The sequence below is a fragment of the Dama dama genome, chromosome 19 (genome assembly GCF_033118175.1).
Source record: "Dama dama isolate Ldn47 chromosome 19, ASM3311817v1, whole genome shotgun sequence".
NCBI classification, from domain to species: Eukaryota; Metazoa; Chordata; class Mammalia; order Artiodactyla; family Cervidae; genus Dama; species Dama dama.
Window position 1 is genome coordinate 11,419,680 of NC_083699.1, and position 12,906 is coordinate 11,432,585.

The 12,906-nt window shown below is 40.2% G+C and overlaps 1 protein-coding gene across 2 annotated transcripts in view; it reads right to left on the reverse strand.

Annotated features, from left to right (window-relative positions):
* Positions 1 to 12,906, reverse strand: part of VEPH1 (ventricular zone expressed PH domain containing 1) — a 248,514-nt gene that overhangs the window by 152,643 nt on the left and 82,965 nt on the right. For both annotated transcript variants that reach the window (XM_061167858.1, XM_061167857.1), the window contains exon 4: positions 6,696 to 6,862. In XM_061167858.1, the coding sequence (XP_061023841.1) occupies positions 6,696 to 6,862 (167 nt within the window). The remainder of the gene's footprint in view (positions 1 to 6,695; positions 6,863 to 12,906) is intronic.

Here is a 12,906-nt window from a genome sequence, read left to right on the forward strand (position 1 = left end):
CCCTTGGCCTCTTCATTCCAGGATCCACACTCAGCACCCATGATAGATCTCATTGGCTGGAACTAGACTGGATTGATGATGTATCTCATCCTGACCTGTATGGCTTTGTGAAAGCTCCCTAACTAGTGTCAGCCCCAGATATTCTGTAAATGGCAGCCTTAGGGGCAGGGCAGTGTGACTGTAATGGCCTGTTGAAGACACAGACACTGCCCATCTGAAGATGGGAGGGCCAGATAAAGATGAGGGAGGCACACGAAAAGCCACCTCACCGAGTCACTCCCTGGTACCTGCCCTGTTCTTAAGCTCTCCAAATGTCAACTTCTTTGTGTACGAAATGAAAGGCTGTTGTAGGGAACAAGGGAGATGGTGCCTGTGAAACATCTACACAAGTGCCTGATACTTAACATGAGCTTGACCACTACTGGTGTCCCCTGTCCACCCTCCCCTGCCTCCTGGAACCTGGGAACATGCCCCTGTGGCCTTCTGAAGTGGAGGCTGCTCAGCGACTCCCCCAGAGTGAGAGAGGAGGGGGCTGGGAGTCAGAGAGCTGGACCAGTCCAGTACTGTCACTTACCACTTACTACTGGTATGATGGGGGCAGGATAACCTCTCAAAGCATCCAGTTTCCCCCTCTATCTTTAACTGGTTAATTCATTTTAATGTTTATATAATTTTAAAGGTTACACTCCATTTACAACAGAGCATCCATTCTGACTACTGTAAAATGGAAAAAAACACATTATTGAGTTATTGGTAGCATTAAGTGAGATATTAGATGTTAAAACAAAAATCCTTTGTGAATGATAAATCCTCTGCAAATTTAGGCACTAATACTATCTCATCTGCATTAAGAAATATTCACAGGGTGACTTCCCTGTGCCAGATATTATGCCAGACACTGGGGACACAGTAACGGACAAGGTAGTCCTCATGTGTCAAGCATCTGTATCACAGACAAGGTGGTTCCCTGGTAGCTCAGCTGGTAAAGAACCCATCTGCAGTGCAGGAGACCCTGGTTCAATTCCTGGGTCAGGAAGACCTGCTGGAGAAGGGATAGGCTACCCACTCCAGTATTCTTGGGCTTCCCTGAGGGCTCAGCTGGTAAAGAATCCGCCTGCAGTATGGGAGACCTGGGTTAGATCCCTGGGTTGGGAAGATTCTCTGGAGAAGGGAACGGCTACCTGCTCCAGTATTCTAGTATTCTGGCCTGGAGAATTCCATGGCAAAGAGCTGGACACAAATGAGCGACTTTCACTTTCACTTTCAAGGTGGTCCAGAGGGAAAGAGAACAGCAGAGACAAATTCGTGGCAGCGTGAAATGTGCTGTGTCAGGGATTGGGGGTAAGAAAAGAGTCAGAGAGTTTTGCTGGCAAGAAAGCCACATGTAAGCAATTGTCAGCTCACAAAGGGTGGTGCTGGTTAGGGAAGATCACTCTAGGTGGAGAACATCACATGTACGTAAAAACTCAGTGCCTGATAGAGAATGCCCACCTGTGATCCCTGAGACTGGATAGTTGTTCGAGGCCTAAGGGTTAAAGAGACCCTGATGCTGGCAAAGATTGAGGGCAAGAGGAGAAGGGGGTGACAGAGGATGAGATGGTTGGATGGCATCATTGACTCAATAGACATGAGTTTCAGCAAACTCAGAGAGATGGTGAAGGACAGGGAAGCCTGGCGTGCTGCAGTCTGTGAGGTAGCAAAGAGTCGGACATGACTGAGTGACTGAACAACACAGGAGGCCAAGCAACAGTCAGGGGCCTAGTTTTAAATAGCTTCCTAAGCCCTTTCCCAAGTCTCTGGACAGCCATAGAGAGCCTGTAACCAGTGGTCTGCTGGGACCTCTCTGAAAGCCACACAAGGTGCCACCATCACTCTTGGACCTTACCTTTTCAGATCAGGTGACACCAAGGCCCTTCCTATAAGTGAGCCTCCTCCTGGTTTCATTTACCGCCTTTATCCCATGGGAAATCAGTTGAATTAGCTTATTCTCTGCAGATCCTCCTTGAACTTGTATTGAACCTGCCCTTCCACAAACTGTGTTTGTTTAGCTTTTGCTTTCAGGCTGCAGATAAAATGGCATACCCAGCTGTCTCCTTTCTGAAACCAGGTCCTGCCTATGAGTCACCTTTCTCTATTCCCCACATCACCTGGCCCCCAGTCTCTATCTGTGGTAGGCAGAATAACGACTTCCCAAAGATGTCCACATTCTAATCCCCGGAACCTGTGAAAAAGGGACTTTGTAAATGTGACTAAGTTAAGGGTCTTGCCATGGCAAGATAATCTTGGATCATCTGGGTGGTCCCAATGTAATCACAGGGCCTCGGCAAAGGAAAGAAGGAGAGTCGGAGTCAGGGAAAACATGATGGAAAAGCAGAGCTGAGAGTGATGCAGGCCGTGAGCCAGCCTCTTGGAGCTGGAAAGCTCAAGGAAACACTCTTCTCTAGATTCTCCGGCAGGAACGCAAGCCTGCGGACCCATTTTAGACTTCTGACTTCCAGAACTGTAAGGTAACAAATTTGTGTTGTTTTAAACCACTACATTTGCTGCTATCCAAAAGTCTACAAGCAATAAATGATGGAGAGGGTGTGGAGAAAAGGGAACCCTCTTACACTGTTGGTGGAAATGCAAACTAGTACAGCCACTATGGAGAACAGTGTGGAGATTTCTTAAAAAACTGGAAATAGAACTGCCATATGACCCAGCAATCCCACTTCTGGGCATACACACTGAGGAAACCAGATCTGAAAGAGACATGTGCACCCAATGTTCATCACAGCACTGTTTATAATTGCCAGGACATGGAAGCAACCTAGATGCCCATCAGCAGACGAATGGATAAGGAAGCTATGGTACATATACACAACGGAATATTACTCGGCCATCAAAAAGAATTCATTTGAATCAGTTCTAATGAGATGGCTGAAACTGGAGCCCATTATACAGAGTGAAGTAAGCCAGAAAGATAAAGACCAATACAGTATACTAACGCATATATATGGAATTTAGAAAGATGGTAACGATAACCCTATATGCAAAACAGAAAAAGAGACACAGATGTACAGAACAGAATTTTGGACTCTGTGGGAGAAGGCGAGGGTGGGATGTTCTGAGAGAACAGCATTGAAACATGTATATTATCTAGGGTGAAACAGATCACCAGCCCAGGTTGGATGCATGAGACAAGTGCTCGGGGCTGGCGCACTGGGAAGACCCAAAGGCATGGGGTGGGGAGGGAAGGGGGAGGAGGATCGGGATGGGGAACACATGTAAATCCATGGCTGATTCATATCAGTGTATGGAAAAAACCACTACAATATTGTAAAGTAATTAGCCTCCAACTAATAAAAATAAATGAAAAAAAAATACAAAAAAAAAGAAAAATATCTGAAAATCTAAAAAAAAACCACTACATTTGTGGTAATGTTACAGCAGCACAGGAAACGAATACACCACCCTGTCTGTGTCCCCCTCACTCTGAGCTTTCTTTTGCGTGGTCTAGTGATCCCTTAACTCCACTCCCTGCCCAGACTCTGCTGTAGCTTTTTCCATCCTTTCTGTCCTTAATCCTTTCTGAAATTCGTTTCTCCATCTGTGCTTGGAATTCACTCCCACACTACCTCTAGCTTGTTCTATCTAACATTTTCTGCCACAATTTCAATTGCTTTATTCTTACTGGATATTTTTAAACCCTCCTTATTTCCTCTAAACTCCAACACCCATGCAGGCATTTCCTACACTTCCCTTCCACACACAATCCATAATAGAGGCCTTCCACTCCCCATTTCACCCCTATAGCCCACTGCCTCTCATGAGTCACTAGTGGGTCTCCAGCTACCAAAGCCAAGGTCAATTCCTATCTCCAATTTCCTTTAAGTCCCTAGATCCTGACCCTGTTGAGTCACTTTCTCTCTTTGAAGACCACACACATCCTTTTACTTATTTTCATGGTCTTTACTTTCTTTGATCTCTTTTGTTCATTTTTCATTTCCAAATTCAACAACACTTTATTGAAGCCCTACTATGTGCCCGGCACTATGGTAGGGCATTCATACAAATATGCAGACTCAGATGCTGCACTCTTCAAGGAGTTTAAGGCGCACTGGGAGAGAAAGACATGGAAAAAATAACTACAATATATTGTTCTCAGGGCAAAAGTGAAAAAGTGTACCAGGTAACAGAGAGGCGCTCAGTCCTCTGTCTGACCTCTAGCCTGACTGCTCTAAGCGTGGTCACTGAAGCAGCAGGGGCAGCGTCGCCAGGGAACTTGTAAACGAGCAGAATTGGGGACCCCATCCTAGAACTACTGAACTGAAACCTCTGGGGATGGGGCCCAAGCCTGCCCTCTCATATCCAGGTCTCCCAGCCCAGTCCTCACTTCTTAAAGGCCATCTGCCTCTCTCCTCAACCTGACACAAAACTTCAAGGTCTGGCCTGAAGCTACTCCCTCTGTGGGTCTTCATGGCACCTATTTTCCCCTAAGGCAGAACTTACTGCCACCCCATCTCTGTTTATACCTTTGTTTGGGAGGCTGGGCCCAAGGCATGTGGGATCCTAGTTCCTAGACTAGGGATCGAACCCATGCCACCTTATTAGGAGTGCCAAGTCTTAACCACTGGACTGCTAGGGAAGTCCTCCCAACCTTTTTTTTTTTTTTCTCTCTCACCCTCCTTTTCTTAAAAATCTGTTTCTGTCTTTTGTAGAGCACTTAGCACCCTCTTTAATTCCATTTAGTTTAACGAATCTTTATTGAGTCCTATCAGACACTGTAACAAGATGTGGGATACAGAGGAAAAGAAGAAATCATGCCTTACCACAAGGAGCTTACAGTCTATTGTGGTTAATTACACATATAATCAACCTTGTCTGCCTTTCTTTGAATTTTGACATTGAATTCAAGTGTTCCAGTTTTCACCTTGGTGTTGCTTTTTGAGTGGTGGCTATTGATATTAACATGAAAATGAAGCAAAGACGCAGCCGTAACTGATACATCCTTGATCTTAGCATTAATCTGTCCTGTGTACATGTGCTCATCCTTTATCTTAGCATTAATCTGTCCTGTGTACATGTGCTCGTGCCCGCTAGAATCCACTTCCACTTCCCCCTTCCCAGTAGCCTCTAGTTTCTATCTGAGTATCTTCAGGGTTCAGGAGAAGTTCCAGGGATAGAGCAAGGGTCTGAAACAAAGACTCTCAGGATTTTGGTTTGGATGTTTCAGGAGTCATGGAGGGAGAAGCATACGGCTTAGGGAACCCCGACTCCCATCCAGATCCCACAAGGAGAAAACCTACAGAATATGGAAGCCAACATTGAGAAACCAAAAATCTGAGAAATGGAGATGGAGAAGCTGTTCTGCTCATATACTTGAGCCCCTAATCAAGTCTCATCTGCAGGTTTTTCCCCGTTGCATGCACTAATACATTCCTTCTATTGTCTAAACCAGCATGGGTTGGGTGTTTGGTTGCTGATAGTCACGTGCAACCTAATTATCATGGTGCTAGTGGGCTTCCCAGGCGGCTCAGATGGTAAAGAATTTGCCTGCAATGCAGGAGATCTGGGTTCGATCCCTGGGACATGAAGATCTCCTTAAGAAGGGAATAGCAACCTACTACCTTCCCAATGACAACCCAAGTATTCTTGCCTGGAGAATCCCATGGACGAGAGGAGCCTGGCAGGCTTTAGTCCACCGGGTCACAAAGGGTCAGAAGAGGCCTGGCACACACTCAGAGAATAATTAATTTGCTGTCTGGAAGGTGAGCTTTCGCTCTCATGACAGGCTGATTTCCCCATACGTGAAGACAGGTGCAGGTCTTCCCCAGGGGCCCAGCTGAGAAACTGTAGATCCCAAGGACTGCATGACCACACTGGACTTTCATGAAAGCTGTTCCGCAGTGACTACAGATTTGCACACTCAATGTGTTTGTGTTACTGGACCTGTGGTGGTTAATTTTGTGGGTCAGCTTCACTGGGTCAGAGGGAACCCAGATATCTGATCAAACATCATTCTCAGTGTGCCTGTGAGGGTGTTTCCAGATGACACTGGCATCTAAATAGGCCCAGCTGTGATGAGAGGGTAACAGGCGGGAGGAAATAAACTGCAAGTGGCAGTTGTTTTTTTCCTTCTTTACACAAAATTAAAAGAGGCTTCTTTTAATTCTGTGTTGAGGACACCTGGTTCTGCCTTGAGCTAACCAATACGTTTTCCTGATAGAAATGTTTTTCTTAAGCTATGTTAAGGAAACTATGTATTGGCTTTGGAATCTGCCTTTCTTCAAAAGGGTTCCCCCTACTTTTTTTCTTTTCTCAAACCTTGGGCTGAGAACGGGCTCAACAAACCAGTATTAATGTCAATTGTTTTATGATGCACCTCCTGCCATCCTATCTCAAAAATGCATACTCTCAGCCTTGAGTGTCTCTCTTATCCAATTAATAGCTTTGTAACAGACATAAAACACCTTGCTAAAAACTAGCAAGGGGTCACTCTTTCTGTCCCCTTCTGATATCTATGTCAGAAGCTTTCCCTATCTCTGTTATACTTTAATAAAACTTTGCTGCAGAAAAAGCTCCAAGTAGTCAAGTCTCATCTCTGACCCCAGACCAAAAGCCTCTCCTCTGGAGGTCACGAATCCTGGTATAACACACAGCTTGCAGCAGCAACCTTTCTGTGTGGATCATGCTGTACATAATATAATTTTTACCTCCAGTTGCTTCCTCTTTGCAGCTACATGCAAAAGCCGTAGAAGATGGTACTGTTCTGGTTGTTCCAGTCGAGACATCAAGCCTAGGAGTTCTGTGAGGTGTCTGTTAATTGGTTGAGGCTGCTTCTCATACACAGCAGGTAAAACCCTCAACAACATGGTGTTACCTGTTGAAGGAACAATAACAAGAATGATGACTTTTCAGTCCATGAGCCATAGAAATAATGTTATTATCAATGTAATAAATTTTGCACTTCCTCACATATTAAACAGCACAGGCTGATGGCCAAATCCTCTGCTCAAAATAACATGGTGCCTTATTCTGAAAAATCACTAAAGTATTAAACAGGTTCGGTAAAAGGGAATATTTTATGATATGATCAGCATTATTATCTAACAAAAATTTTTCCTGAGTAATGCACCCTGGGGAAAAGAGAATTTGACAGTAACCAGACCACACCCTTGTGGAGGAAAGTTCCGATAAAGAATTCCTGTTGAGAAACAGCATTTGGATGCTGTTTAAATAAAAACTGAGCAGTGCTATAAGCATGGATCTAAATGAAACTGAACCGAAAAAAAAAAAAAAAATAGTGCAGAGGAATGTATTCATGTTCCTGAGAGATATGGAGGCCTGATTTAGACAACTGACATATGGAAGCTATGCCTTATTTTTATGAATAGTTAGAAAAGTAGCAATCCAAATTCAGATCCTCAATTTCTGCACTATATCAAGGGAAGTTTAGACTCAGCTTGTTTGTCACATGTGATTTGCCTCAAAGATTTGTATAGACAACTGGGTTTAAAATGGCAAAACCTAAAGAAGAAAAAAATGACTTAAGCTATGGGACTCATCTGCAAACAACATATGGGAAACATCTGCCTATCACTTATGCTATGGAGTTTTTTGAAAAATCCCCTCAAGTACTTAAACGTCTCAGAACTTATTTCTAGGGATTTCTTGAACAAGAATTTTCTTGCCTCTATTTATTTTAAATTTGGCTCTTTATATAGAAGTTATACACAGAAAGAATCAAGAGAGCAGTGATTACACATTTGTAAACCCTTATTAAATGGTGGGGACATTTGGATATGAGGATTAAGAAAAGAAGACCAGAATTTTCTGAATATCTATGACAAAATTTAATGAAAGGGTGATTCTGGATCAAAGTGAAGGTATCAGGGTGATGGTAAATAATGAGAATTGCTTTTTCCACATATGGCTCATAGACTGGTCTCAAACAGATTTTAATCATATAACCACAGAGCCCAAAATATTGGAAATATTCAGATTTTTTAAAATGTGAAAAACATTGTTTTATTTTGTTTTCTGTTTATTTTACTAAGAGCTTTTTCTTAAGAGATCAGGAATTGTCAATATCACGTCCAATCTATACAAGGCACATTAACTCATAGAACTTAGCTATGTAGACATACTGATTAACTGCTGCAAAAAGTTACAATAAATGGGACTGTCACTGGAACTGAAGACAGGATACATACTCATTAAAGGTCCTCAGATTCCTTGGGGGGGGGGAACCTAGATTAGTCATTTTTAGCGGACTTGAATTTTGTTCAAATAATACAAAATTAAATAAGGGTGTTTTTTAAAACTGATGAAAACACTTTGGTATAGAAACCCTATTGATTTCATTCATAAATTAATATATTCTTCTTCATTATGAAACATTTCAAGTCATTAGACAAATATAGGCAAAAATACAAGGACCACTGGTGTGCCTACCAACTAACTTTATCAAAACTCAACCTTGTACCATAATTGCTTCTCATCCCATTTACTTCCTATTATTCCCAGAGGCAACTACTATCTTGAAGTTGGTATTTACCATCTTTGTGAATGACTTTACACTTTAATAGCATGCATATATATAACAATATATAACAATAAGCATTTATAGTGTTCTTTGCAAGTTTTAAAATTTTGTATCAGTAGTAATATTTTGTACATATCTTTATGCAACATATTTTTTCCATCCAATATTATGTTGAAGTTTTATTTTAATGTTTGTTTATTTAGCTATGCCAGGTTTTAGCTGTAGCATGTGGGATCTATTAATAGTTCCCTAACCAGGGATGAACCCAGGTTTCCCACATAGGGAACACGGTGTCTTAGCCACTGGAACCACCAGGGAAATCTCTATATTAAAGTTTTATATCCAGGACACTCTCTAGCATTTATTCTCATAGCTGTATGGTATTTCACTGTATAAATATGCAAAAATTTATTCACACACTATGGTTGGAAGATTTTTTATTGTTATTATAATTTGCTTTCACCAGTAGTGCTACAATTTTTATACATATTTCTTTATGCATAAGTGGGAGATACTCCCTTGGGTATTGATATTGAGCTTAATGTGCTTTAAAAATGACCTGAGTGACTTGTTAAAGCACACAGATACTGATTCAGTAGACTGAAGGTAGAGTTTGAGAATTGGAATTTCTAACAAGTTCTCAGGTGATGTTGATGGTCACTGGACCACATAATTAAGTAGTAAAGCAGTGGGTTTGTCCCTGGGAGTTAAGTTTCTAGATGTTCCAAAATTTCTTCTCAAAATGGTTGTAGTAGTTTTCTATAGCTGCCATAAGAAACTGACATAAACTTGTGGCCCAGAATAATACAAATTTATTATCTTATATTTCTGTAATACAGAAGTCTAGCATGAGTCTCACTGGGCAAAAATCCAGGTCTTGGAAGGGCTGGGTTCCTTCTTGGAGGTTGTAGGAAGGAATCTGTTTCTTGGCTTTTCTGGCTTCTAGAGACCACCAGCATTCTTTGCTTTGGGGTCTCCTTCCTTCATCTTCAAAGTTAGCTACACACCATTCTCTGACCCTGCTTCCATCACTACACCTCTTCCTCTGATTCTCTCTTCTGCCTTTCTTTGACTTAAGCACCCTTGTGATAACATTAGGTCCATCTGGATAATCTAGGATTTTCTCCTTATATGATAACCTAATTTTATCTTCGATGCAATGAAACACATCGTGTTCGCAGGTTGCGGGAATTAAGATGTGGACAACGTTGGGAGGGGTCATTATTCTGCCTGCCACCATGATTATAGCAATTTACGTACCTGTCAGAAGCATGAATGTTTCTGTTGCCAACATTTAGTCTTGGCAGACACCAGTTTTTGCCAACCTGACGGGTATAAAAATGTTACCTCATTTTTTGTTCTAATTTTCATTTCTTTAGTTACTTCTGAGGCTGAACAACCTTTTTATGTTGCTCTGCCATGATTTAGCCTTTCATTTCCTTTGCCTGTTTTCAATCAAGATGTCTGTGTTTTCTCACTGATTTGTGAAAGTCACTCAGTCATGTCTGACTCTTTGCAATCCCATGGGCTATACAGTCCATGGAATTCTCCAGGCAAGAATACTGGCGAGGGTAGCCTGTCCCTTCTCCAGCAGATCTTCCCAACCCAGGAATCGAACCGGGGTCTCCCGCATTGCAGGTGGACTCTTTACCAACTGAGCTGTCAGGGAAGCACTGATTTGTAGAAGTTCCTTATTTATTCTGGACACTAACTTTTGGTCTGTCAGTTTTAAAGTTGTAATCCTAATGGAGTTGGTTTTTAAATTTATTTTATGGTTTATAAATTTTTTAATTGAGAAATCTTTCCCTACCCATGTTCATAAAAATATTCTACTATATTCTCTCCTAATGATTTTGTTTTATGTCTTTAATCCATCTGGATTTTATTTTTTTGTGTATATAAGGAAGGGATCTAATTATAAATTTATTTATGTGTATGTGTATATAAACAGTTGTCCCAGATCAATGTATTCAGTGACCAACTGTTTCCCTTCTGATTTGTAATTGTAATACTTCTTTCATATGTAAAATTTCCCATGTATATGGGTCTGGTTATTTATCTCACCTTCACCAATTATGTATGCTAAGTCACTTCAGTCATGTCTGATTCATTATGACCCTATAGACTGCAGCCCGTCAGGCTCCTCCATCCATGGGATTCTCCAGGCAAGAATGCCGGAGTGGATTGCCATTTGCTCCTCCAGGGGATCTTCCTGACCCAGGGATCAAACCTACGTCTCTTATGTCTCCTGCATTGGCAGGTGGATTCTTTACCACTAGCGCCACCTGAGAAGCCCTTTATACATTTTCTTAATTACAATTTATAATAAGTCCTTATACCTCACAAGGCAAATTTCTTCATCTTCTGCTTCAGATTCCTCTTATTTCTTCATTTTCGGCTTCAAATTCCTCTTGGCTACTACACACTACTATACATAAATTTTACCATTAGTTTGTCAACTTCCTTGTAAAGCTAAGTTAGGATTATTTTTCACATTGAATATATAGACTAATTTGGGATAACTGACATTTCTGTGCAACTGAGTCTTCTCATTCAAGAACATGATATATTCTTCTATGTAATTTTCTTATATCTTTAAAAATGTGTGATATTAGCTGTGCCTTGTCTATCTTTTATTTAATTGATTCCTAAGTATTCCATAGTTGTTGTTGCTACTGTAAATGGAAGTTTTTGGTTTTTTAAAGATGTTTTCTATTTATCTGCTATATTAAGAAATCAATAAATTTTTGTACACTGATCCTTCATCCAGCAAAACGTGTTTAGTTCTTTTTTTTTATTAATGGGGGTCTCAAGATTTTCTGTAGAAAAACAATCAAATTATAATAAGTAACAACTTTGTAATATTCTTTAAGTTTCTCTTATTGCCCCACTTTACCAGCTGGGACCTCCAACACTTTGATGAATAGAACCAGGTCCTGATAACATTTTCTAATTCCTGTTTTTAAAGAGTATGCTTCTAAGGACTCATCATAGTGTATGTATATGTTTCTACATATTCTTGGTATTTATATTCAGTTTAAGTTCCTGTCTTTTTCCAAGTTTGAACATGAATGAATATTAAATTTTATTAATTGACTTTTCTGCATCTGCCCATATGACCATATGATTTCTCTTTTAAATTGTTACTGTAGTAAGTGAATGAGTATTCTAATGTTTAATTGGTCTTGCACTCTTGGAATATACTCAACTTGGTTATGATGTATTTTAAAGCATGTGTTACTGGATTTCTTTGGCTAATACTTCATTTAGAGCTTCTGCATCTATATTTGAGACTGACCTCCCGTTTTCCTTTCTTGTATTGACTTGTCTTTTTTTAGTATCACCCTTACTAGACATATAAAAAGAATTTAGTGCACTCCTGCACACTCCATTCTCAGAGGCGGTTAATATAAAATGGGAATTATGTGTTCCTTGCATGGTAGAACTTGCTTATCAAACTTCCTGGGCAATGTTCTATACATTTTATTATATCAAATTTTAAATTATATACATTTCTCTATCCTTTTGCATTTTTAGCATTTGAATGATCAATTATGATAGAAATGGACTTATCAGTTATAAGAAGTATGTGAAAATCTGCCTTTATGAAAATCTGCCTTTATGACTATGGATTTACCAATTTTTCCTAAAAAGTCTGTCAATATTGGCATATTTTTTTGAAACGATGTTACTAGATAGTTCTGAGGTATCTTCCTGGCAAAGTATTTATTTCATCATAATTTCATTACTCTCTTTGCCTTAAAGTCTATTTTTGTCTAATATTAATGCTATACTAGCTTTTTGAATAGCCCTTGTTTGGTATATTCTCTCACCACCTTTAAATATTTTGTTTTCAAGATTTCTAGATTCTTGTGTTTTATGTGTGACTCTTATAAGTGACGTACAGCTGGACTTAAAAAATACTCCTGACAACTTTTGTCTCTTAACTGGAATGCTTGTTTCATTAATATTTAGTGATTAATATTTACAGTATTAGGTATATTTGGATTTATTTTTACATTACAGGTGCTTTTTGGAGAAAGAAATGGCAATCTACTACAGTATTCCTGCCTGGAGAATCCCATGGGCAGAGAAGCCTGGTGCGCTACAGTCCGTGGGGTCGCAAGAGTCTGACATGACTTAGCAACTAAACCGCTGCCACATGCGCTTTTTATTTATCTTGCTTTGTCTGTGCTTTTCTTCCCTTCTTTACTACTTCCTATTGGACAGCTCAAGTTTTTTTTTTTAATTCACTCTATTCCCTCTATTTGGTCATTTTATTTCCTTTTGATTTTGGCTGTCCTTTGAAAGATAAACATATTTGAACTAACAAAGAAAAATTATCCTGAACAATGAAAGGATTTTAGAATTATTTTCTT